The sequence below is a fragment of the Nannobrachium achirus genome, assembly GCF_963921795.1.
Source record: "Nannobrachium achirus genome assembly, chromosome: 24".
In the NCBI taxonomy this organism is placed as follows: Eukaryota; Metazoa; Chordata; class Actinopteri; order Myctophiformes; family Myctophidae; genus Nannobrachium; species Nannobrachium achirus.
In genome coordinates, this window is record NC_137831.1 from 39426519 (window position 1) to 39449558 (window position 23040).

Genomic DNA, 23040 nt, shown 5'->3' on the forward strand with positions numbered 1-23040 from the left:
TGATGACACAGTATTGACATCATAGATTACATTACAATATAATACAGCCTACCGCTGGAAGAGCTGCAGAACACCTAAATAACCTATACCGATCATCTACTCTACTGTATATGTGCTGTATAATGTACGCAGGCCTATCTGTATCTGTTTGAAGAGACCGTGGTGTGGAATAGTGGTCTGTTTGTATACACACTCGTCTGGATTGAAGGGAAACGTGTTCAGACCGCAGAACCAAACCCATCTCACTGCTAAGGAGGAAGATGTACCCCAAAGTGACAATTCCTCGACGGTATAGACGCTGGTTCTTACTGCCGACTCTGAGTGCTCTGCTGGGGTTGGGCTTGCACATGTGCCTGTCTGCACTGACTGCACAAGGCAAGAGTCTTGGGGGTGGGGCCAAGAGCAACACACCTATGAAAACATGGGACCCAGACCCACCGTTGCATGGGATTAACGTCTCAGGGTGCCTCTCGATGAATGCCCACAGGGTACCGCGACAATTCGCCGATGACTTGCCGGTGTGTATGGCTATTGTCCGTGGAGACAAAGACGAGGTTGCTAAGCTGGGTTCCAACAAGAGGCTGTCCGAGGAGTTTTACCTCAGCACGACGAATGACTGCAAGGCTTACATAGACGAGAGAGGGTTCGTCACGGCACCGCTCAGTGCAGAGGAGAGAGATTTCCCCATCGCCTACTCCATGGTGGTCCATGCCGACGTGGAGATGTTTGAACGACTGCTGCGTGCCGTGTACCAGCCGCAAAACCTGTACTGTGTCCATGTGGACCGCAAGTCGCCGGAGGGATTTCAGAAAGCCGTGAGAGCTATCGTTTCCTGTCTGCCCAATGTCTTTATAGCAAGCAAACTAGAAAGGGTGGTTTACAGAACCTGGTCGAATGTGCAAGCGCATTTAAACTGCATGGAAGATCTGTCGAAGTCTCCCGTCCAGTGGAAATATCTCCTGAACACGTGCGGCTCGGACTTGCCCATCAAGACGAACGCGGAAATGGTTCGTGTGCTGAAGACGCTCAACGGGAAGAACAACTTGCAGTCTTATGAAATGCCTAGTGAGTCTTTTAAGCACCGCTGGCAGTACCGTCACGAAGTCATCGATGGGAAAATCAAAAGGACGTCACTCAGGAAGAGCTCCCCACCGTTCCCCATGTTCTCAGGCAGTGCTTACTTTGTGGTCACCAGGGGCTTTGTAGAGCACGTGCTGGAGAACCAAGAGATTCAGGATTTCTTTGAATGGAATAAGGACACGGATGCCCCAGATGAACACGTGTGGGCCAGTCTGAACAGGCTGGTCTCTGTACCCGGGTCAGTGCCTGCCCACATTAAGTACCACCGCTCTGACATGACCGCCATCGCTCGCCTGGTGCTCTGGAATTACCCCTGGATTGTTGGTGACGTACAAAAAGGCGCCGCGTACCCACCATGCACTTCGACGGTTAAAAGAGACGTGTGTGTCTATGGGACTGGTGAGCTCCGGTGGTTGTTTCAAAACGACCACCTCATGGCGAACAAGTTTGATCCACAAGTTGACGACATTGCTATCCGATGTGTTGAGTCAATTCTCCGTTTCAAAGCACTGTGTTAAGTAGGGCTGTCCTCGACGCAGGATTTATCAAGTCGACTCGAGTCGCGGGGGTTAATCCGACGTGTCGACGAATCGTTTATGTAAAGATTTTTTTTTTTTTTTTTTTTTATCATTACATTGTGCACTTTGGTCATACTAGCAGTAGAGGGCAGCCTCATGCAAGAATTAATGTGAAATGGCCGCGGTCAGCTCCCATCCGTCCAGGCCACTAAATCGCTACAGAGCAATAGACCCAGAGAAAATAACAAGGAAGCGTTTTGTTACTCCATTGATGCTAACGTCCAGTGGGTTTTTGAGAGCACTTTTACGGGAGATGTGTTAACGGTACACACCCGCGCGACCCCTCATCAGTTTACAGACATCAATGAAATGATGTGAAAGTGAAAGCGCGTCACGCTTGCTCTGCTGCTTCTTTGGCCAGCTCTCAAGTAGAATAACAACACGTCGACGCATTTCCTCTCCAAGCGGTTAACTTCAAAATAAGAGCTCCCTGTCATATGATCAAGGCAACTTTCAAGTCACGTGAACTGATTTTATTTTTAAGTCTAGTTTACAAGTAGTAGGAAGTATGGACTCAATAAGAATTACATGACAGTCACAGTCCAGCGCTCTCATACCGCACCACAGTAACTGGTGTGATAAAAAAATATATATATTTTTGACGGCTCGACTCAAACAATTGGCGTTGATTCCGGGGGCTTAAAACAACGCGACAATTTGTCGATTTTTAGAGGACAGGCCTAGTGTTAAGGGCTTTGCACAAACGCCTCGCTCACAACGCCTCGCAGCGCGAGGCGTTGTGAGCTTGTAGATCGGCTATTTTTGGCCAAGAGGTTTGCAGACAAAGTACAGAGTGAAAGGTCAAGTTTATTAAGTATTGATAGTTCATCCCATTGGAAAAACACATATCTGTTTGCCAGGCTGTTATATGCCACTGTTTACATAAAAACTAATGGAAACACCGAGCTGTCGCTATGGTCCCGCGTGGACACGTGCGCGATGTGCGAGCACAAACGGTGCACTGTTCATGTACCAGGCGTGAGTAGAACCGATCACAGATTCCAATAAAAAAATCGGACTGAAAAAAGACGTCTCCGTTGCGGAGCTGCATCTCCTACTGTTTACAATTGAAGCTAATGGAGTCCCGCCTCTGGCCGGATACGGAAACCTGATCCGGGCGAAACCGGAAATGCGGCCGGAGGGGCCGATAGAGTCAGAAACGGCGATAAACAGTGATCATACTTTTAATTGTTTCATAGCGATTAAACGCGTTGTGAGCTTGTAGATCTGCTATTTTCAGCACGCAACACCTGGGAGCTACCAAACATAAAAATGACTCTCTTCTCCACTAGTCCCTCCCTAACGTTTTAGTCTAGTTTTTATTTTGTTGACGAAATTGTTCATATATTTAGTCTTAGTTTTAGTCATCACAGCTTAGTTTTTATTTCGTTTTCGTCAGTGAAAAAAACGCAGTCGACAATCATTTTTTCGTCATAGTTTTAGTCGGCGAAATCAACACTGGCAGGGCGGTACAGCAGGAAATGAGTTAAAGTTATACCATGTAACTTTTTTTATAAAACAAATCTTAAAATTGTCTGAAAATTGTCTGAAGCCTTCTCTTTATATGTTTTCTACTTAGCCGTGACAGGGGCGGGATTTCCCGGCAAAATTACGTCATCACACTACCGGCCAATCACAGCGAGGGTTATACACTGCCGGCCAATCACAGCGCATCTTGAAGTGGGGTCGCTATGGCGGCCATATTTGTAGTCGCCCTTGTGTCTCTATACTCAAAAGGTAATCTCGCCTACCAGGCAGGGTGAAGGAGTCCGTTTCTCCGGAATGCCTGAACGCACAGGAACCAGGGACCCCTCTAAAGATAGCTCTCGGCGAGGTGGAGGCAGACGCGGGGGTGTGAAGGTACGAAAAACGGCCGAAAGACGCGGACGCGACCGCGGTTTGCTATAGGGCTACTGACCACTAGTTGAGCATCTTACACAGTATAGCTTTAATGTTTTCCCATGATGTTGTTACAGATGGAGGATGAGGGCTCCACTCTCCTCCAGAGGATGGAGATCAGCGTGGCGGAGGCGGAGAAGCGCAGCGGCAAAAACACCATGAACATTCAGGAGACCTTCACGGTGTACCTCGTTGAAACGCGGTGAGAAAGGATCCATCCTTACAGCGGTGGTTTTCAAAGTGGGTGACAGACAGGGCACCCTGGGGTGCCGTGACGGCAGTCCAGGGGTGCCGCGAGATACTTTGATAATATCTGGAATTTATTTGGACACTTGATTTATTTTTTTATTTTTTTAGTATTGTTTGAAACTTGAAGTACAAAGTTATTTTCAGTCAGTTCTAACCAAAATGGCTATTATCTCAACGTTTCCTTCGCAACATTTTAGTTTAAATCTTTTTTTAAATGAACAATGCAAAACAAACGGTTTTGGAACATTTTCACCCGACAACGACGATATACTAAAGCAATAAGCCACAAGAGGCGAGTGGTTACCGGGGTAGTATACACGGGCTGAAAGGCGTTGGGAAACACGAGGCGTCAGCCAAGTGTTTCCGACCCTCTCAGCCGATGTATACTACCCCGGTAACCACAAGCCTCGCGTGGCTTATTGCTTTTCTAAAACGGTCACAATATGGCAACATGAAAATCATAGCATTCCATTATTTAAAGAAAAAAGTACACTTCTCCGCCACCAGGAAGAGACATTTCCTTGTTTACCAGCCACATCCCAGGAACGGGACTTACGGAAGCCGGTGTGTGTTTATAAAGTCACGTCATTCTTTTTGCCAAAAAATAGGGAAACAACACTTATGTGTTCTGTTGTGTGTCATGTTGAGAACCATATTCGATCCATACACATGTTTATTTTCATCCAGATTTAGCTGCTATGTGGGTGAACATCACATCAAAACCGCTAGCATAGCAACCTAAACTAACAGCCGAGTATGTGCCTGGAGAATAGAGGGCGCTTGTTGCCTTTGCAAGCCCCGCCCGGAGCCATTCAGTCACCGTCCTATGCATGCGGGCGGTGCTTAGAAACACCCGCACGGCAGGATTTGAGAGAAAATCAAACGCTCGCTTCTCTAGTTCAGCCTCACGGCACAGTGGAGAGAAATAACGCACCTGTTTTTGATATAAACTGATTCAAGGTGTGGGTTATAGTCTCATATACCACGGCAACCAGCCAATCAGAATCAAGGAATGGAACTAGCCGTTTTAGAATGTACATTATACCTCTGTTTGTTGTTTGTTTGTTTTTTCCTCCCTGAAGTCCAATGGATGCGATCACCGGAGGTCATGGCCAGGCCCCCGACTCCCTCTGGAGGAGGTACAGTGAATTTGAGCTTCTGAGGAACTACCTGCTGGTCACCTACCCCTTCATCGTTGTGCCTCCTCTGCCTGAGAAGAGGGTGAGTTCCAGCCAATTGACCCCGAGCTTCTCTTGGTCTGGAATTGGCATATGACGCGCCTCTTTCTATGTTATTTTGGCTTACCAGCCAATGAAATCAGTGCAAGACGGAGGAGGGGTGGGTCTAGCTTTTGAGAATCAACAGAAACAGTGGAGGGAGGGGTGGCTCACCAGAGCTCTTAATTGCAGGCATGCAAACGTGTAGCTTTTCGGCGAAAATCGCCGTTTTGAATCCAAATTGGTCATTTGTGTGAATCGTGCAGATTCGTTAAAAAATTGTTTAGGGGGGTGGGGGGGTGTCGTGTCGTCAGAGCAGCAGTGAGAAGAGGAGCGTTTATTTCTTATTCTCGGCGCCGTCCAATTTGTCAGTACAATGGTGTTGAAGGTGGATGGGGAAGTGGGTCGTTTTATTTTTTAACAAATCAAGCGCTCCCTGAGTCCCTTCTCTTGCATGTGACGTCGTCGTCAGCTGGCAGCGCTCAAAGTCAACACTGACTGCACTCACTCAGTGCGCTGCGAGCCACAGACAGAGGAGAGCAGAGTGGTCTCAAAGCTTGCAAAGTTGCCGTAGTTGTGGTGTGACTGTGGACTGTTGGCTGTTTGATTCGCTTGCATCGCGGTCGTGCGCTATTCTGCATCGATGTGTGATGCGATATTATCGGTTATAGCCTTGTTGATTTTACGATGATTCGCTAGCTTAGCCACATGCTAACGCTAAAGAGTCGCCGTGACTTCTTCCTACAGAAGGAGGCTGAGACATGTCACAAAAAGTCTGGTCTCTCAACTTAAGAACGGACTAACTGAGCTCGAGTTACAAGTGAAAAGGATCGACCTTTTCTTTGACGATGATGGCTAGCTAGATTGCAAGTCAGCCAGGAGAATCCACTAAATGAATCATCTGTGATTTACAACTGTTTCCCAAACACTGGGTCGGGACCCATGTGTGGGTCGTGGACACATTTTTATGGGTCCCTTCATTTTTGGTTTCCTACATTTCGTTTTTAATTATTTCAAAACATTTTCAAAAAACATTCCCTCCCCCAAAAAGCTAAACATTTCATGATTTAAAAAAAAAAGTAAATTACTTTTCTAATTTCATGAATAAATAAAATACAAAATGATCTAAGAAATGATCTTAGAAAACAAATAGGCCTATTTAAGAAGTAGTTAAAATAGCCGATCTACAAGCTCACAGTGCACATTGTCACTATGCCTGTTTATTAAAGACAAGTCCCTAAATATTAGGATATTCCTATAACTACCGGTATATCTGTAGGCTATATTATTGTAGATTTAATTTTCTTTATTATATCTAGAACAATTGGTGGTAGGCAACAAGTCCAATTTTTCTGCATATGTATGATATGTATGAGTAAGTCACTGTTTAACCGAGTTAGAAACGTGCAAATTCAGTAAAGAAAGGTCAAAGATTTCGCGCCGCGCTGTGCGCGGCGCACATTTTATCCCCATGAAAATGTGTCACCTTTTTCACCTTGGGGCTGTTTGCATGTCTGTAATTGCTCCCTTTGAACTTCAAAAGGGTTGTGAACTGCTGGTCGATGCCTTGCATGGTTTCCTCCACTGTCGGCGAGTGATCGTGTGTGTGTGTGTGTGTATACTGTATAGGACAGGTGAATGTAAAGTGCTTTGGGGAAATGCTGTCTGTATGAAGGCACCATTTACAATGATAAAACAGATAAAGGAGGGAAATAAAGAAGAGATTGTGTGCAGGTGTTAATGGAACAAGCTAAAAGAAGAAAATAAAATAGAATATATAGATGCAGATATTCACTGTGCCTTTCAGTAATGCCTAATTTATGGTTGGAGCGACACTACGTGTCTGAGATTAGAGTATATCCACTATTCATAGCTTATAGTTATTTTTTATAACTGCGATATTATTGAATGTTTTCTTTGCTTTGCTATTTATTATGTCCATGAATTAAATACGGAGGGCTTTCAACGTAAAAAAGACTGTAACAGGTCTCATTTGGGATGTTCCTTTTAGGCAGGGTGTTTAACTGTACTTGTACTGTACTACATTTCAGTTGTATTGACTATACTTGTACTGTTCTCCATTTTCGTCTAATAAAATGATCAATCAATCAATTAATAGCCTGAATACCTGAGCAGAAAACGTTAACCAAGGTAAATAGGAGGTAGGGACATCACGCGACAACGGGGATACGCCATGTCCAGCCATGAAGCTCACCATGGGTGCCAGTATCACGAGACTATCCACCGTTTCCTGTCTGTGAACCAAATCTCGCGATACTTGGGAGACAGAAACGATTATTATTTACTGTTATTATTATTATTTAATTATGCACTGTGCACATCGAAAAGCAAGTGATTGTAAAAATACCTTTGATATATTTTCTTTTATATTCCGGAACAGATTATATGACAAAGGTCTCAGTCATTCATAAATAGTGTTTGTTCCAGGTTTGTTCATGAGCTGATCTAGCCGGCTCCATCATTCTGGCACCCATGGGAGCGTCATGGCCAGTCCCGGCGGTCACGTGGTTTCCCTTCCTTATATTTTAACTTCCTTGACGTTAACAAGGAAGAGAATGTGGTCTTGCACGTCTCGTCTTACCAACCAATCAGAGCCTGCATCGTATTATGAAGCTTCTGCGGATTTTCACATTTTTTGGTCATTTTGACATGCACTTTCGTCGTGCGACGGGTCATTCGACACTTTGAATTGTAACTCTTAACTCTTGTGTCGTGTGCAGGCAGAGTTTGTATGGCACAAGTTGTCAGCAGACAACATGGACCCAGATTTCGTGGAGCGCCGCCGGGTCGGTCTGGAGAACTTCCTGCTTCGCGTGGCGTCCCATCCTGTCCTCTCCAACGACAAGATTCTTTATCAGTTTCTGACGGAGGTACCTGGCATCACCTTTGAACAGTTGGCAAAACTAGCTGATCTGCAAGCTCATAGTGAGCTTCAAGACTTGCTATCTTTGGCAAAGAGATTTTTGTGTAGAGGGGGAAAAAAGAGGGGGCCAAATACAGATGAAATATATAGGGTTTAAGTCAGGGGTCTTCAACGTTTTCAGGCCAAGGACCCCTTAGTTGAGAGAGAGATGAAGCAGGGACCCCCACAACCTTTTCAGAGATACCATAGTTTCATTGTTTGACAGCACGATCATCAGTGTATTTTGGGTTCATGTCAATTTGTGTTTTCAGATATTTAACCACTTGAACCATCAACACTTAATAAACTTGACCTTTCCCTCTCTACTTAGGCTGCTCTTTTTCCCCTCTACACCATTTTCTTTGACGAAAATAGCCGATCTACAAGCTCACGACGCCGCGTTGTGAGCTTGTAGATCTGCTATGTTTGGCAAAAGTTCTCAGAATATGGACGCTAGGGTTCAAGTGGTTAATATAAAAAAGGAGAAAAAAGGTTTCTATCGCACAAAGATTTGGAGGACCCCCTGTATTAACTCTGAGTACCCCCTAGGGGTCCCGGACCCCCTGTTGAAGACCGCTGGTTTAAGTGGTAAAATGAAAAATGCACAAGAAAAGGATATTTACATTTGGTTGTGTTCTTTTCCTGCCTAATTCTTAACCCATTGTAGGCCTAGAATTATTGAATGCTTTAACCAGTGAAAAATAGCAGATATACAAGCTCACAGCGCGGCACCGAGTGCCGCGCTGCGAGCTTGTAGATCTGCTATTTTTGAAAAAGTCGTGAAAATGTGTGTAAATCTTTGAATATATGTATTTTCAAAGCAAATGTTTGTAACTCAAATTTTGCTTCTGGGTGGTCCCTGGAACTAGATATTTTGAAATGGGGGTCCGTGGCCAAATAAATATCATTTTGGGGGTCCTTCACATGAAAAGGTTAGAGAACCACTGACATAGTAGTCTCTCAAGAACAGACTAACTGAGCTCCAGTTGAAGTGAAAAGGACCTTTTCTTTGACGATGGCTGACCAGATTGCTGACATAGAAACATAGGTTTTTTTCCAAAAATCTTAGAGGGATTCAAAAGACACTTATAGAATCGGGTCAAAATTCTAATTTTCACGATTTCTCAAAAATAGCAGATCTACAAGCTTGCAGCGAGGCACTTGGTGCCGCGCTGTGAGCTTGTATATCTGCTATTTTTTAATATTTAAAGCATAAAATATTGCGTCATAATGTGTTCAGGCCTAAATGGGTTAGTTCAATCTTCATTCATCTCAATATGACTGCATTTCAAGGTGAACTCATAACTCATTACAGTGTTTTGTCTGCTGATCATTTGCAGGAACATGGTTGGAAGGACATGGTGTATGAGACGGGATTCCAGGCAAAGGTACCTCCTTATATCTACAGCAGTGGTTCTCAACCTGTGGGTCGGGACCCCCAGGGGTGTCCCCAAATTATTTCGGGGGGTCCCCAGATGATTAACTTAATGTTGCAACGTGGTTTTCTCACTTGACAGCAAACAAACCAACATAACATTGGGTGTACAGAGGGTATCTGCACATTTCTAATGTGACAATTTGAGGACTTTTTGATATCTTTAAATTTACAAATTAGCCAACAATGACCAAATTAGAGGCAGAAATCGTGAAAATAGCCGATCTACATGATCACTAGAAGCAGAAATTGTGAAAATAGCAGATCTACATGCTCACAACGCCTCGCAACGCGAGGCGTTGTGAGCATGTAGATCTGCTATTTTCACAATAGAACCGTGGTATACAAAATGTAATACCTCAACTCTTAGTGCTCGTCAGGGTGGGGGGGGGTCCCCAGTTAAAATATTATTATTTTGGGGGTTGCGGCCTGAAAAGTTTGAGAACCATTGATCTCCAGTAGCTGTGTAAAATTCAAGATTTTCTCATGTTTGCATTTTATTATAACATTCCACCGTACTGTAAGTCCTCATCTTCCAGGTAACAATTCCCCCATAACAAACTTAACAATAACTGTTTTCTAATGTGTAAGTGCATAGGCTATAGAGGATGTTTGTGGTGTTTTGAATTGAGTTTTCTTGGTTTGATTTATACTCCAGATAAAAAGAAAAAGGAAAAAGAAGGTTACAAAAACAAAATCTTTCTGTGTGGAGTTTGCATGTTCTCCCCGTGTCTCCTAGGGTTGATACCCTCACAAAAACATGCAGTAATCCTGGTCTCAATAATGCCTCCCCCTGGCCAGCCGGGGCGCCTGATGGAGGGGAAAGTAACTGGTTGGAATAATGTGTTCCTTCCACGCGCTACGTCCATCCTGGGGAAATCCCCCCTGTCAGGTGAAAAGAAACAACTTGGACTACTCATGCATAGAAGGAAGCATGAGGTCAGTCCGTTGTCTCCCCAGGCGCGGCAGAGGGAGAGCAGAGCCCAGGATTGCATAGGCAATTTGGCGTGGGATAAAAAAGAAAAAGAATACAACTGAATAGGGCTGTCACGATTATGACATTTTACATGACGATTAATTTTCTCTCAAATAATTGCGATTAACGATTTAATTGTGTTTTTGTCGATGGCAATTACATTTCTTGGCTTGTGGGCTTTGAAGTTGCACATGGTAGATATGACACATAAACATGAAAAGGTTAGAGAACCACTGACATAGTAGTCTCTCAAGAACAGACTAACTGAGCTCCAGTTGAAGTGAAAAGGACCTTTTCTTTGACGATGGCTGACCAGATTGCTGACATAGAAACATAGGTTTTTTTCCAAAAATCTTAGAGGGATTCAAAAGACACTTATAGAATCGGGTCAAAATTCTAATTTTCACGATTTCTCAAAAATAGCAGATCTACAAGCTTGCAGCGAGGCACTTGGTGCCGCGCTGTGAGCTTGTATATCTGCTATTTTTTAATATTTAAAGCATAAAATATCGCGTCATAATGTGTTCAGGCCTAAATGGGTTAGTTCAATCTTCATTCATCTCAATATGACTGCATTTCAAGGTGAACTCATAACTCATTACAGTGTTTTGTGAAAATAGCAGATCTACATGCTCACAACGCCTCGCAACGCGAGGCGTTGTGAGCATGTAGATCTGCTATTTTCACAATAGAACCGTGGTATACAAAATGTAATACCTCAACTCTTAGTGCTCGTCAGGGTGGGGGGGGTCCCCAGTTAAAATATTATTATTTTGGGGGTTGCGGCCTGAAAAGTTTGAGAACCATTGATCTCCAGTAGCTGTGTAAAATTCAAGATTTTCTCATGTTTGCATTTTATTATAACATTCCACCGTACTGTAAGTCCTCATCTTCCAGGTAACAATTCCCCCATAACAAACTTAACAATAACTGTTTTCTAATGTGTAAGTGCATAGGCTATAGAGGATGTTTGTGGTGTTTTGAATTGAGTTTTCTTGGTTTGATTTATACTCCAGATAAAAAGAAAAAGGAAAAAGAAGGTTACAAAAACAAAATCTTTCTGTGTGGAGTTTGCATGTTCTCCCCGTGTCTCCTAGGGTTGATACCCTCACAAAAACATGCAGTAATCCTGGTCTCAATAATGCCTCCCCCTGGCCAGCCGGGGCGCCTGATGGAGGGGAAAGTAACTGGTTGGAATAATGTGTTCCTTCCACGCGCTACGTCCATCCTGGGGAAATCCCCCCTGTCAGGTGAAAAGAAACAACTTGGACTACTCATGCATAGAAGGAAGCATGAGGTCAGTCCGTTGTCTCCCCAGGCGCGGCAGAGGGAGAGCAGAGCCCAGGATTGCATAGGCAATTTGGCGTGGGATAAAAAAGAAAAAGAATACAACTGAATAGGGCTGTCACGATTATGACATTTTACATGACGATTAATTTTCTCTCAAATAATTGCGATTAACGATTTAATTGTGTTTTTGTCGATGGCAATTACATTTCTTGGCTTGTGGGCTTTGAAGTTGCACATGGTAGATATGACACATAACCTAAATATACAAAGAAATTACTGACATATTTGACAACTTTATACTTAAAAAAGAACATTGATAGTGGAAATAGCCGATCTACAAGCTCACAACGCGTCGCGATGCGACGCGTTGTGAGCTTGTAGATCTGCTATTTCCACTTTTTTTTCTACTTTGAAAAAAAATATATGAAAATCTTTCAACATGGAAACGATTATGACAATTATGAAAAATAATTAGACGATTATGTAATAATTGTGACAGCCCTACAACTGAATGAAGGTGTGTTCCTTTTTAGGCCGATTCCAGGCTGAGAGCTCTCAGTGCCACCTTCAGGGTCAGGAGTCCAGATAAGTAAGTCATCTTTCACAGGATATTTCATATTCAAAGTCACCAATAAATACCGTACAGTATGTTCACTACTGGTAAGATTTGAATGATAAAATAACATTGTGAAATACAGATACATGGGAACTTAGTACACTGTTGGTTTCATTGATCCAAGCCGGCGCACAATCACTTGATTGGCCATTGAAATAAACACTCTCTGAAAATGCATCTGGCCACTTAAGAGACAGGGTTCCCACGGTCATGACATTCCTGGAAATATTTTGAAATTAGAAAAATATTTTTCCAGTACTGGAAAAGTTTTGAAATTGATCAAGGGTCCTGGAAAAAATTAATACCTCTGAAATGACAAATTAAACATTGGCCAAATTGTCAAATATTAGAGGGAGAAAGTGTGAAAATAGCAGATCTACATGCTCACAACGCCTCGCAACGTGAGCATTTAGATCTGCTATTTTCACAAAATTCCTCAACTCTTAGTACTCGTCAGGGTGCCGTGGTTCCCAGTTCAAATATGATTATTTCAGGGGTCACGGCCTGAAAAGGTTGAGAACCACTGGCATACACTACCTGTCTTTGGGCATTGCACATAGGACTCGTTATTGAGCTGAATTATTGTTCTATAGTCTTGGAAATTGGGTTAAATATTCTGGAAAAGTTTTGGAAAAGTTTTGGAAATGAATTGGTAAAAATGTGTGGGAACCCTGAAGAGACTGATTCTCTAGAGCAGGGCTACTCAACTTAAGATGATTCAGGGGCCACTCAGCAAAATATCAAAAGTCCAAGGGCTGCAAGCTAAAAAGTACAGTCCTATTTTGTACGTTTAGAGAATGATTTTGTAACACACTACATGACTAGTCTAAAAATTAAGGAAACACAAAAAGTACGGTCCTGTTTTGTACATTTAGAGAATGATTTTGTAACACACTACATGACTAGTCTAAAAATTAAGGAAACACAGATAACAGCCAAGGCCAAACCTCATTGAACAAAACGATTGTCATGGAATGATTAATGATGAAATGATAAAGTTTCTTCTTTTGGAACAAACAAAATAGCAAAAAAAGTCCAAAAAGTCTTGTATAAAACAAAACAAAATTTGTTTTCGGAGAGAAACTGAAAAATGACATCAGAAATTATTTGTCCACGCTGAAAGTATAAAACAATTATGACCATGACGGGCCGCATAGACATGCCACAGGGGTCGCGTGCGGCCCGGCCCACGCATTTTGCAGACGCTCGTATCCAGAGCACCTTACAATAAGTACTCACATACACAGAATGCAGAGAGACAGTGTAGCAGTGCCTCAAGAAACTAGGATCCCAAGGGGGCACGGTGGCACGGTGGTTAGCGCTTCGCCTCACAGCTAGAAGGTCCTGGGTTCGATTCCCGCCGGGGGATGCTGTGGGTGCTGGGGGCGTGTTTCTCCCTCCGCGTCATCAGCGCCCACACCCTAGGTGGGGTCGGCGATAGGGCCTTTCTGTGTGGAGTTTGCATGTTCTCCCCGTGTCTCCTAGGGTTGATAAAAAAAACATGCAGTAATCCTGGTCTCAATAATGCCTCCCCCTGGCCAGCCGGGGCGCTTGATGGAGGGGAAAGGAACTGGTTGGAATAACGTGTTCCTTCCGCGCGCTACGTCCATCCCGGGGAAATCCCCCCTGTCAGGTGAAAAGAAACAACTTGGACTACTCATGCATTGAAGGAAGCATGAGGTCAGTCCGTTGTCTCCCCAGGCGCGGCAGAGGGAGAGCAGAGCCCAGGATTACATAGGCAATTGGCACTGGGTGACAAAAATGGGTTAAAAAAATCGTGGGATAAAAATTATAAAGTTAAAAAAAAAAGAAACTAGGATCCCTGGCAAACTAAAAACCTAGCGTCAGTCAAAACAATATACTATCGAAATAACAATCTGCACTTTGAAACTATAGGACATCAAGTAAGCAATGAACCTACAAAACATAAGTAACAAAAAAACATGAAAACGAGTGACCAATACTGAAAGTAGGGGTGGTAGGGGTGGTAGGGGTGGGCGATATTGAAAAAATACAATATCATTATATTTTTCCAAGCTGTATCACGATACACGATCTTATCACGATTCTTTTTCATGTTGGTTTTTACGGTCAATTTTCATGTTAATTAACAGTACAACCACCTACAAGGTAACAAAATAAAAAGGAGTAACAGACCATTTAGACCAGTGGTCCTCAAAGTGGGGCCCAGGGACTCTCTGGGTTCCTTTTGGGAGGTCTAAATTGACCCTTACAAGTATGTAACTCTGACAGTATACAAATGAAACCAAATGGACCCTTGCGGGTCCATTTGGTTTCATTTGTATACTGTCAGAGGGGAGACCTTGCCATTGTACAGTTTGAGAACTACTGACTTAGACCAAAATGCAGGTTTAAATGAATTCTGCAATGAATCTCTGTACACAATAATTCAACAGAATCTTTTTCACAAGGCTCTCCCTCATTGCATCACGATATATACGATATCTCTGAAAAGGCATATCGTAGAGCAGGGTTCCCCAATAGGCGGCCTGCGGGCCAATAATGGTGGTATTAAGAGCAGCAACAACACCAGTACATCGTCGTTGTCGGGTGGAAATCTCGTATCTCCAAATTTGTATGTTCTTTCGCAAAGCAAAGCCCTGCTTCATCATACAAGGCCGTTGCACAAAAGTAGTGAAAACAGCAGATCTACAAGCACACAACGCCTCGCATCGCGAGGCGTTGTGTGCTTGTAGATCGGCTGTTTTCACTAGTTTAAATCATTTTTAAAATGATAAATGCAAAACAAACGGTTTTGGACATACAAGATTTTCACCCGACAACGACGATATCTGAACTGTCGCTGGAGTGGCGGGAACGCCACCATCACCCCCTAAGTGGCCCTCGGCTTGGTACCCTAGTCATAATTCGGCCCTTGGGGACAACTAATTGGGGAACATTGTATCGTCTCAATGATATTTATAACCATATCGCCCACCCCTACCTGAAAGGTGGTCATATCTTGGTCTCAAGCATGACTTTAACCTGTATAACCAGTGTAACACCAATCCTGAAAGCCACCCCATTATCTTTCTCAGACGTTTTGTGGAGATGAAACACTACAGTGACGAACTGCAGTCTCACACGTCACAGCTCCTCAGAGTGCGAGCGGTAAGTTACATGCTGTACTGTATACACACACACACACACACACACACACACACACACACACACACACACACACACCTCATCAACACAGGGATGCTGACAGAACCCTCGCTAAAAACCCCAGGACAAAAATCCACTCGTCCTAGACAATTTGCCCTCTTGTCCTCCAAACTGTGGAATAAACTCCCTGTCGCACTTAGAACTACAGACTCATTCCCTAGCTTCTGCCGTGGACTGAAGACTCACCTCTTCAGACTCCACCTAAACCCATAGCACTACTGTAACACTCCCCTTCCCTCAATGACCATACATGAAGCTAGATAGCATTTTTTAGTTGTTTTAGAAACGTTTTGTACTGATTAGCTGCGTGGTCTGTTATTGTTTTTCTAGATTGATATTCCTATGCATTAGTTATATTGTCGTTGATGTACTGACATATTCTCTTGCTTATTATATTGATGTATTACCTGCTTATTGTAAGTCGCTTTGGATTAAAAGCGTCTGCTAAATGCCTACATTGTAATCAACTACTAAAGCCTTTGTTGAAGTAGGATTCTCAAACACTTCCATCCACCTTCTCTTCTTCTTCTATAGAGGGTTGCAGACCGACTATATGGTGTGTACAAGGTTCATGCAAACTATGGACGAGTCTTCAGGTATCACACCAATTATATGACAATACAAAATTGAGACTATTTATGAAAAAAAACTATTGTTGTCTAGAAATGTCTTGATCAGGGTAGAGGGATTGGTTTTATCCTGTTGTGCCATCACATAAATGTCATTTACTTACAGGGGGAAACCACCCATTTTCAATATTGAACTATGTAATTAATATACCTTAGAGGAGTGTGTGGAAATTAAAAAAAAAGTCCCCCCCCCCTTCTGTATTGCCTAGAACTGGAGGATTGATTTGGGGATTTGTATTGTAAATCACACAGGTGTGATGTCATCTCGGTGTGATTTACAATACAACCCCCAAAATCAATCCTCCAGTTCTAGGCAATTGTATTCCCACACAACTCCTCTAAGGTATATTAATGACATAGTTCAATATTGAAAATGAGTGGTTTTCCCCTTATATACAATATATAGAGGATATATACAATTATATGATAACCCAGGTTATTTTGCTAGATCTTAAGTGGCCTTGGTTAATTGGGAGATACAAAGTACCTCAATGGGAATGCTTGTTTCATCTGGTAGAAATGTCATTTGCTTCCAAAGCTTCAGTAGTTTATGTACAGTATATTCTGTGTCAGTGCAAATATTCAATACAATAGTGGCGGTGTTATACAGCATACGCGTGTGCTTGTTTCAAGTGCACTACTCACATCCATGCGTGCTCTTTGCAGTGAGTGGAGCGCCATAGAGAAAGAGATGGGAGATGGATTGCAGAGTGCCGGCCACCATATGGATGCGTGAGTAATGGATTCTACCTCATGCTCATTTTGGCTTGTCAACCAGTCTCTATTTCAGTGGCGTCAGTTCAGAAAAAGCTAAGGTATGGCTATGGCAACACTGGTGTCTTGCACACGCGCGCGTGCAAGACACCAGTCATGTTGCCATACCTTAACAACAGGCATGATACATTTACAAGTACATAGAGCGTTTATGAATCTGGTTGTGGGTCATTATCTATCCCCTTTACCTTGTGCTAGACCAGTGGTTTTCAAAGTTGTTTTTGATTAATCACTTGAACCCCATGCATCCCTATTATGGGGGGAACATTCGTTAAGATTTGCTATTTATAGCGATGAGATTTGGTGTACTGTAGATAAAAAATTTTAAAAAAAAGCACCAAGAACATTACAACTCATGCCCATTTTACCAAGTCTTGACAGTCTAAGTGGTTAAACTGAAGTGATATTGGTAAATTACAAAGTATTCTGTGGTACTTTGAGAAACGCTTTGCTAGACCCCTGGTAGCTGTTGCGCCACACACCTCAGCTCCTAGTATATACAGTATGTCTTAATTATCCAAACCACGCTTCTCATACACCGAGTTTGCGGTGCCCGGTATGGAACACAGGAGCTTGCGATACAAAGGCGAGCATTTTACAGACTGTGCTACAACCCGGGCAGTGACGGACGTGAATAGAAATCTGTGGTCGACAGTCCAGTGAACACGTGCATTCATGTCCCGTTTGTTACTGTAGCTATGCTGCCTCAATAGATGACATCTTGGAAGAAGAGGAGCACTACGCAGACCAGCTGAAGGAGTATCTCTTTTACGCTGAAGCCCTAAGGTATGCTATTCAGACTTTTAGTAGGTCGCTTAACCTGGTCACATTTAAAGGACAACTTTAGTTTTTTACAACAAGGGTTCATATTTTAGATTGTAATTAAAGAATATAAAAGATGAGTATTAAAATTATTTCATTTACTTCTTTCTTTAGTTTTAGAGATTCTTATTTCAGTGGTTGGGGGCATGCGTTTAAGTGGCTAAATATGTAATTTTACACAGAATAAGCCCATTCCCAAGATACAACGCAACCTTTCATGGTTGGATGTGACTTATTGGGGCTAGAAGTGTTACTGTAAATATCATTAAAGAAACTGCTGGCTTATTGTGTCTAAAAATACATATTTAGCCACTTGTACGCATGCCCCCATGCGTACGCATGCCCCACATTTTAGCACGGTAAACGCGATAAAACAATAGAACGAAGCAAATGAAAACATTTTAACACTCATCTTTTCTTTTCTCTAATTACAATCTAAAATATGAACCCTTGTTGTAAAAAAGTTGTCCTTTAAGGTGGGGTTCTCCATCCACTGTGTCACAAGGGGAAAGTGGGACTGAGTTACTAGGGCCCAAGAATTATTTTATACTTAGGCTATTGAAAAATAGCAGATATAGGCTACAAGCTCACAGCGCGTCCTGGCATTGACATCAAGATCATCCCCATATGGGCTGTGATCTGGCCCCTATCGAGATGTCACTGATTGGTCCAGGTCCTGACCGTGCTTGCTGGGCTATACAAATATATAAATAATAAGGCCATCACTGTGTCAAAAGTAATGAACCATCTCTATAATATAAAAACATTTAGAAAATAGCCCATTGTATGCATGTAGATGCACCTGTGGAACTGAGTCAAACTAAAGTTACTAGTGCCCAGTGTTGTTTTTGACAGCAAATTTTGATTTAGTTTTAGTCATAGTCTTGAATAAAATGTCATTTCGTTTTTGTCATAATTTAGTCAACCTGAAAAGTTTTAGTTTTAGTCGACTAAATATCATAAGATTTTAGGCGACTAAATCTACAGTTGATTTAGTCAACTAAAATGTATTTGGGCAGGCCTTGATGACATATAATGGCTGATTTTACACTTGGTTGCGTGCTGAAAATGTGAGCTTGTAGATCTGCTATTTTCAGCACACAAACCTGAGAGCAACCAAACATAAAATGACTCTTCTCCACTAGTCCCTCCCTAACGTTTTAGTCTAGTTTTTATTTTGTTTACGAAATTGTCAATATATTTAGTCTTAGTTTTAGTCATCACAGCTTACTTTTTATTTCGTTTTTATTTAGTCTTCGTCAGTGAAACAAATGCAGTCGACAAACATTTTCCGTCATAGTTTTAGTCTACGAAATCAAGACTGCTAGTGCCTCAACTCCTACAATTAGCCAGTAGCTATGCCCCTCCCAAAAAGCTGTTGTCCAATGCTAGCTTAGAATAACTTCCTGCTTGCCAAGGTTTGCCTTGGCAACAGCCTTGGCAAGCTGCCGGTTGCTAAGCTAGCATTGTACAAAAGCTTTTTCGGGAGGGGCATAGCTACTGGCTAATTGCTTGGAACTGCTGGGGGTCAGTTCAGATCAGATTATTTTGGGGGCTTGTGGCCTGAAAAGGTTGAGGAACCGGTCTCTGATGGTTTCTCAGACCCTGCCCCCTGCCTCTCCCCTCTGCAGAGCCGTGTGCAGGAAGCACGAACTGACCCAGTATGAGCTGGAAGTGGCTTCTCAGGACCTCATCTCCAAGAAGCAGCAACGTGATGAGCTGGCTACAGGGGTAGGTCCTGTTCTCACCTGGGGCGGCATAGCTCAGGGGTAGAGAAACCGTTATTGGAGCACAAAGGGTTCCCGAAGGGTTCCCAGTTCGAATCCAGGCTCCCCCTGAGTTAATGTCGAAGAGTCCTTGAGCAAGACTCTGAACCCCTAATTGCTCCCAGTGAGTAGGTTGGTGCCTTGCATGGTTTCCTCTGCCACCGGTGTATGAATGTGTGTGTGAATGTAATGCACAATCTATGTAATTATGTCATAATTTAGTCACCTGAAAAGTTTTTTGGCTGGCCCTGATGGCGTCGTAATGACTGATTTTACACTTGGTTGTGTGCAGAAAATAGCAGATCTACAAGCTCACAACACGTCCCAGCGCGACGCGTTGTGAGCTTGTAGATCGGCTATTTTCAGCACGCAACACCTGAGAGCAACCAAACATAAAATGACTCTCTTCTCCACTAGTCCCTTCCTAACGTTTTAGTCTAGTTTTTATTTTGTTGACGAAATTGTCAATATATTTAGTCTTAGTCATCACAGCTTAGTTTTTATTTCGTTTTTATTTCGTTTTCGTCAGTGAAAAAAACGCAGTCGACAAACATTTTTCGTCATAGTTTTAGTCGACAAAATCAACACTGCTTGAACCGCTGGGACTGTGCATGTTGGCATGGTGTTTGAAATGTGCGTGGATTAGTCTTTTGTGACTAAAACCCATATGAACCGTCTGTGTGTCTGTCTGTCTGTCTGTCTGTCTGTCGGTCAGATTGTGCGAACGTTCTCCTTCAAAGGGATGACCAACAAGCTGTTTGGCCAGGAGGCCCCAGAACAGAGGGAGGCCAGACTCCAGCTACTAGAGGAGCTCATAGTGGAGGGAGAAGAGACGGTGAAGGAGAAGACGGCAGAGTGTCAGTGAGTACCTAAGACTCCCATGTTACGCCATGTCAATTACTTTCTAAACGTAATTTAGGCCTAGAATTATCGTATATTTAACCAGTGAAAAATAGCAGATATACAAGCGGTGCCGCGCTGCGAGCTTGTAGATCTGCTATTTTTGAAAAAGTCGTGAAAGTGTGTGCACATCTTTGAATATATGCATTTTTAAAGCGAACGTTTGTAGCTCAAATTTTGCTTCTGGGTGGTCCCTGGAACTAAATATTTTGAGATGCGGGTCCGTGGCCAAATAAATATCGGTTTGGGGGTCCTTCACATGAAAAGGTTTGAGAACCACTGACATAGTAGTCTCTCAAGAACAGACTAACTGACCTCCAGTTAAGTGAAAAGGACCTTTTCTTTGACGATGGCCGGTCAGATTGCTGACATAGAAACATAGGTTTTTCAAAAAATCTTAGAAATCTTATAAGAAGACACTTATAGAATCGGCTCAAAATTCAAATTTTCACGATGTTTCAAAAATAGCAGATCTACAAGCTCGCAGTGCCGCGCTGTGAGCTTGTATATCTGCTGTTTTTCAAATAGTTAAAGCATAAAATAATGGTACACAATAATTTAAAATGTGAAAGAAGGAAAGAAAGAAAAGAGCCATAATAACGATCGTGTGCTGCTGTGGATGTGTTGCTGCAGAGAGCATGTGGAGGGGGCGTGGGTGGACATGCAGCGCTTCCATGAGCAGAAGGACAAAGACCTCCGCGAGGCACTCATCAATTACGCCGTCATGCAAGTCAGCATGTGTAAGAAGGTGAGATCATCCACCTGCAGCAGGTGCACAACAACAAGCCTTTTATTGGTCGTACTGTGTAACTTTCCAATTAACTTTTTCAATTAAACAATTGGTTCAAGTTTATTGGCAATGTTTCGATCCCCAAATGGGTCTTCGTCAGGCAAGACACATAGACCAGGGGATAATACTGATATTTTCACAAATTGGTACCACCCACAAATTGGTACCCACCATACTGATATTTTCACAAATTGGTACCACCCAAGGTGACCGTACGTTTTTTACATTTTTGTCTTCCTACATGTCTCTAGTTTATATTTTGGTATGACAACCCTTTCTGAGAAGTAGCTTAATTGATGTTATCACGCGCTAGAGTCGGTGTCCCATTAACTTTACATTACAAAAAAAGGTAAAAAATAATCAGCTTTATGTAGCATATGAGGGGTCAAACTAGGGGTTTTTCATGATTCTGAATCCATTGCAAGCATCTGTTTTGCACAAAAAAACATTCCTTAGGCTTTGTATTATCCCCTGTACTAACATGGCCATTTGGGAGTCGAAACGTATAACGTAAACAATAAACTTTACCTACGAAGAGCTGAAGACGGTGTGCGGGCTCTGTACTTATTTTTGCTCAGCACCCGGAGAATTTTGCAAGATGTGCGTGTTACCTGTTTATATCATATTTCACAATAACCATTACACATAAAGGTTTTCTGACAACTTCTTTAAACCTTTTTTCTTTTTTTTTTTGCGAGTGACTTGCACCAAATTCAAAAGTATTTAAAGTTATTAAATATACTTTCACTTTCTGCATCTCTCTCTCTCTCTCTCTCTCTCTCTCTCTCTCTCTCGCTTGCGCTCTCTCTCTGTCTCTGTGTGTAGGGAATACAAGTGTGGAGTAATGCCAAAGATTGTTTCCTGAAGATGTAAAAGTCTGAGCCATATTCAGGGGAGTGTTACATGATACATCAACCCTCATGAAAGATCACAATCTCAGTGTCTCACCCTTTGTCAGCCTTCTGATTCGTCCCTGACTGGCCAACCAGAAAAATCCTTCTCTGTTGCTACAGGGGGCGGAATAATGTCCCCATTCTCTCATTCACATCGATGGAAAGAGCGTAGTTTTAAATTGCCTTGAATGGATATTTAATTATTATTTTTTTGTTTGCTTTGTCATGATAAATAGGAACATTTCGGAACACAATAGAGTGAATACACAGTGAACATTTGTTGAAATGATAAAAATCGCTATGGTGGTCGGTGGATTACTTGCCTTACATAGACATCTCCTGGAAAGACTTTCGCATTGTGACTGTCGTCAGTCAGTCACAATGCGAAAATGTCGTCAGTCACAATGTGCAAGTCTCGCCAGGAGATGTCTTAATCCGCTGCTGAGTGGTTGAAGGCCGGATTCCAGCCGGGGAAGAGGGACTAAAATCGGACGCATATAGTGGTGGTGCTCGGTGACCGTGACAAATGCGGTGCGGTGCGGTGTTGTCATAGTGATTTTGATCATTATAATGAATAAGCACGAACAAACAAGTTCACATGAACGATATCGATGTAACTAAGATATTTTATTGGGTACATATATTTTAAACGGGCAGAATTACAATTAAAATACATTTTATGTTGAGGCTACTTCCTCAATTTCCTGGTCAGTGCGAGTGAGACGAGAGGCGCTGCTCTCTCTCTGTTTGAGGCACTATTTCGGTTAAACTGAGAATAACATGTATTTTCGGGGGAAACCCCCATTTTGCAATGTAACTACTGTACCTTTTTGTTCCTTTTTTATTAATACCACGTAGATTTTTTCCCCTTCTTTTTGTACTTTTAATAGCAATATGAGGCTATGAAAAATCTTGTTTTTACAATGGAAGTGGATGGATTTATCCCACCTAGTGACAAAGAGTGAATTGAAGTAGTCAAGTAATGCAATTTGATTTCTTAGTTTAATTTATTTA

General features: G+C 42.5%; 2 protein-coding genes across 2 annotated transcripts; both read left to right on the forward strand.

Annotated features, from left to right (window-relative positions):
- Positions 1–473: 473 nt before the first annotated feature.
- On the forward strand, positions 474–1598 carry LOC308280280 (beta-1,3-galactosyl-O-glycosyl-glycoprotein beta-1,6-N-acetylglucosaminyltransferase 3-like; the record flags this gene model as incomplete). Its single annotated transcript, XM_080720540.1, has 1 exon — positions 474–1598. The coding sequence occupies one exon, from the start codon at positions 474–476 to the stop codon at positions 1596–1598; it is 1125 nt and encodes a 374-aa protein (XP_080576666.1).
- Positions 1599–3667: 2069 nt separating this feature from the next.
- On the forward strand, positions 3668–22006 carry LOC308279958 (sorting nexin-4-like; the record flags this gene model as incomplete). Its single annotated transcript, XM_080720182.1, has 13 exons — positions 3668–3759; positions 4889–5027; positions 7765–7914; positions 9287–9334; positions 12181–12236; positions 15323–15395; positions 15987–16048; positions 16748–16813; positions 17552–17641; positions 19309–19408; positions 20159–20304; positions 20977–21091; positions 21959–22006. The coding sequence occupies 13 exons, from the start codon at positions 3668–3670 to the stop codon at positions 22004–22006; spliced, it is 1185 nt and encodes a 394-aa protein (XP_080576308.1).
- Positions 22007–23040: the final 1034 nt, after the last annotated feature.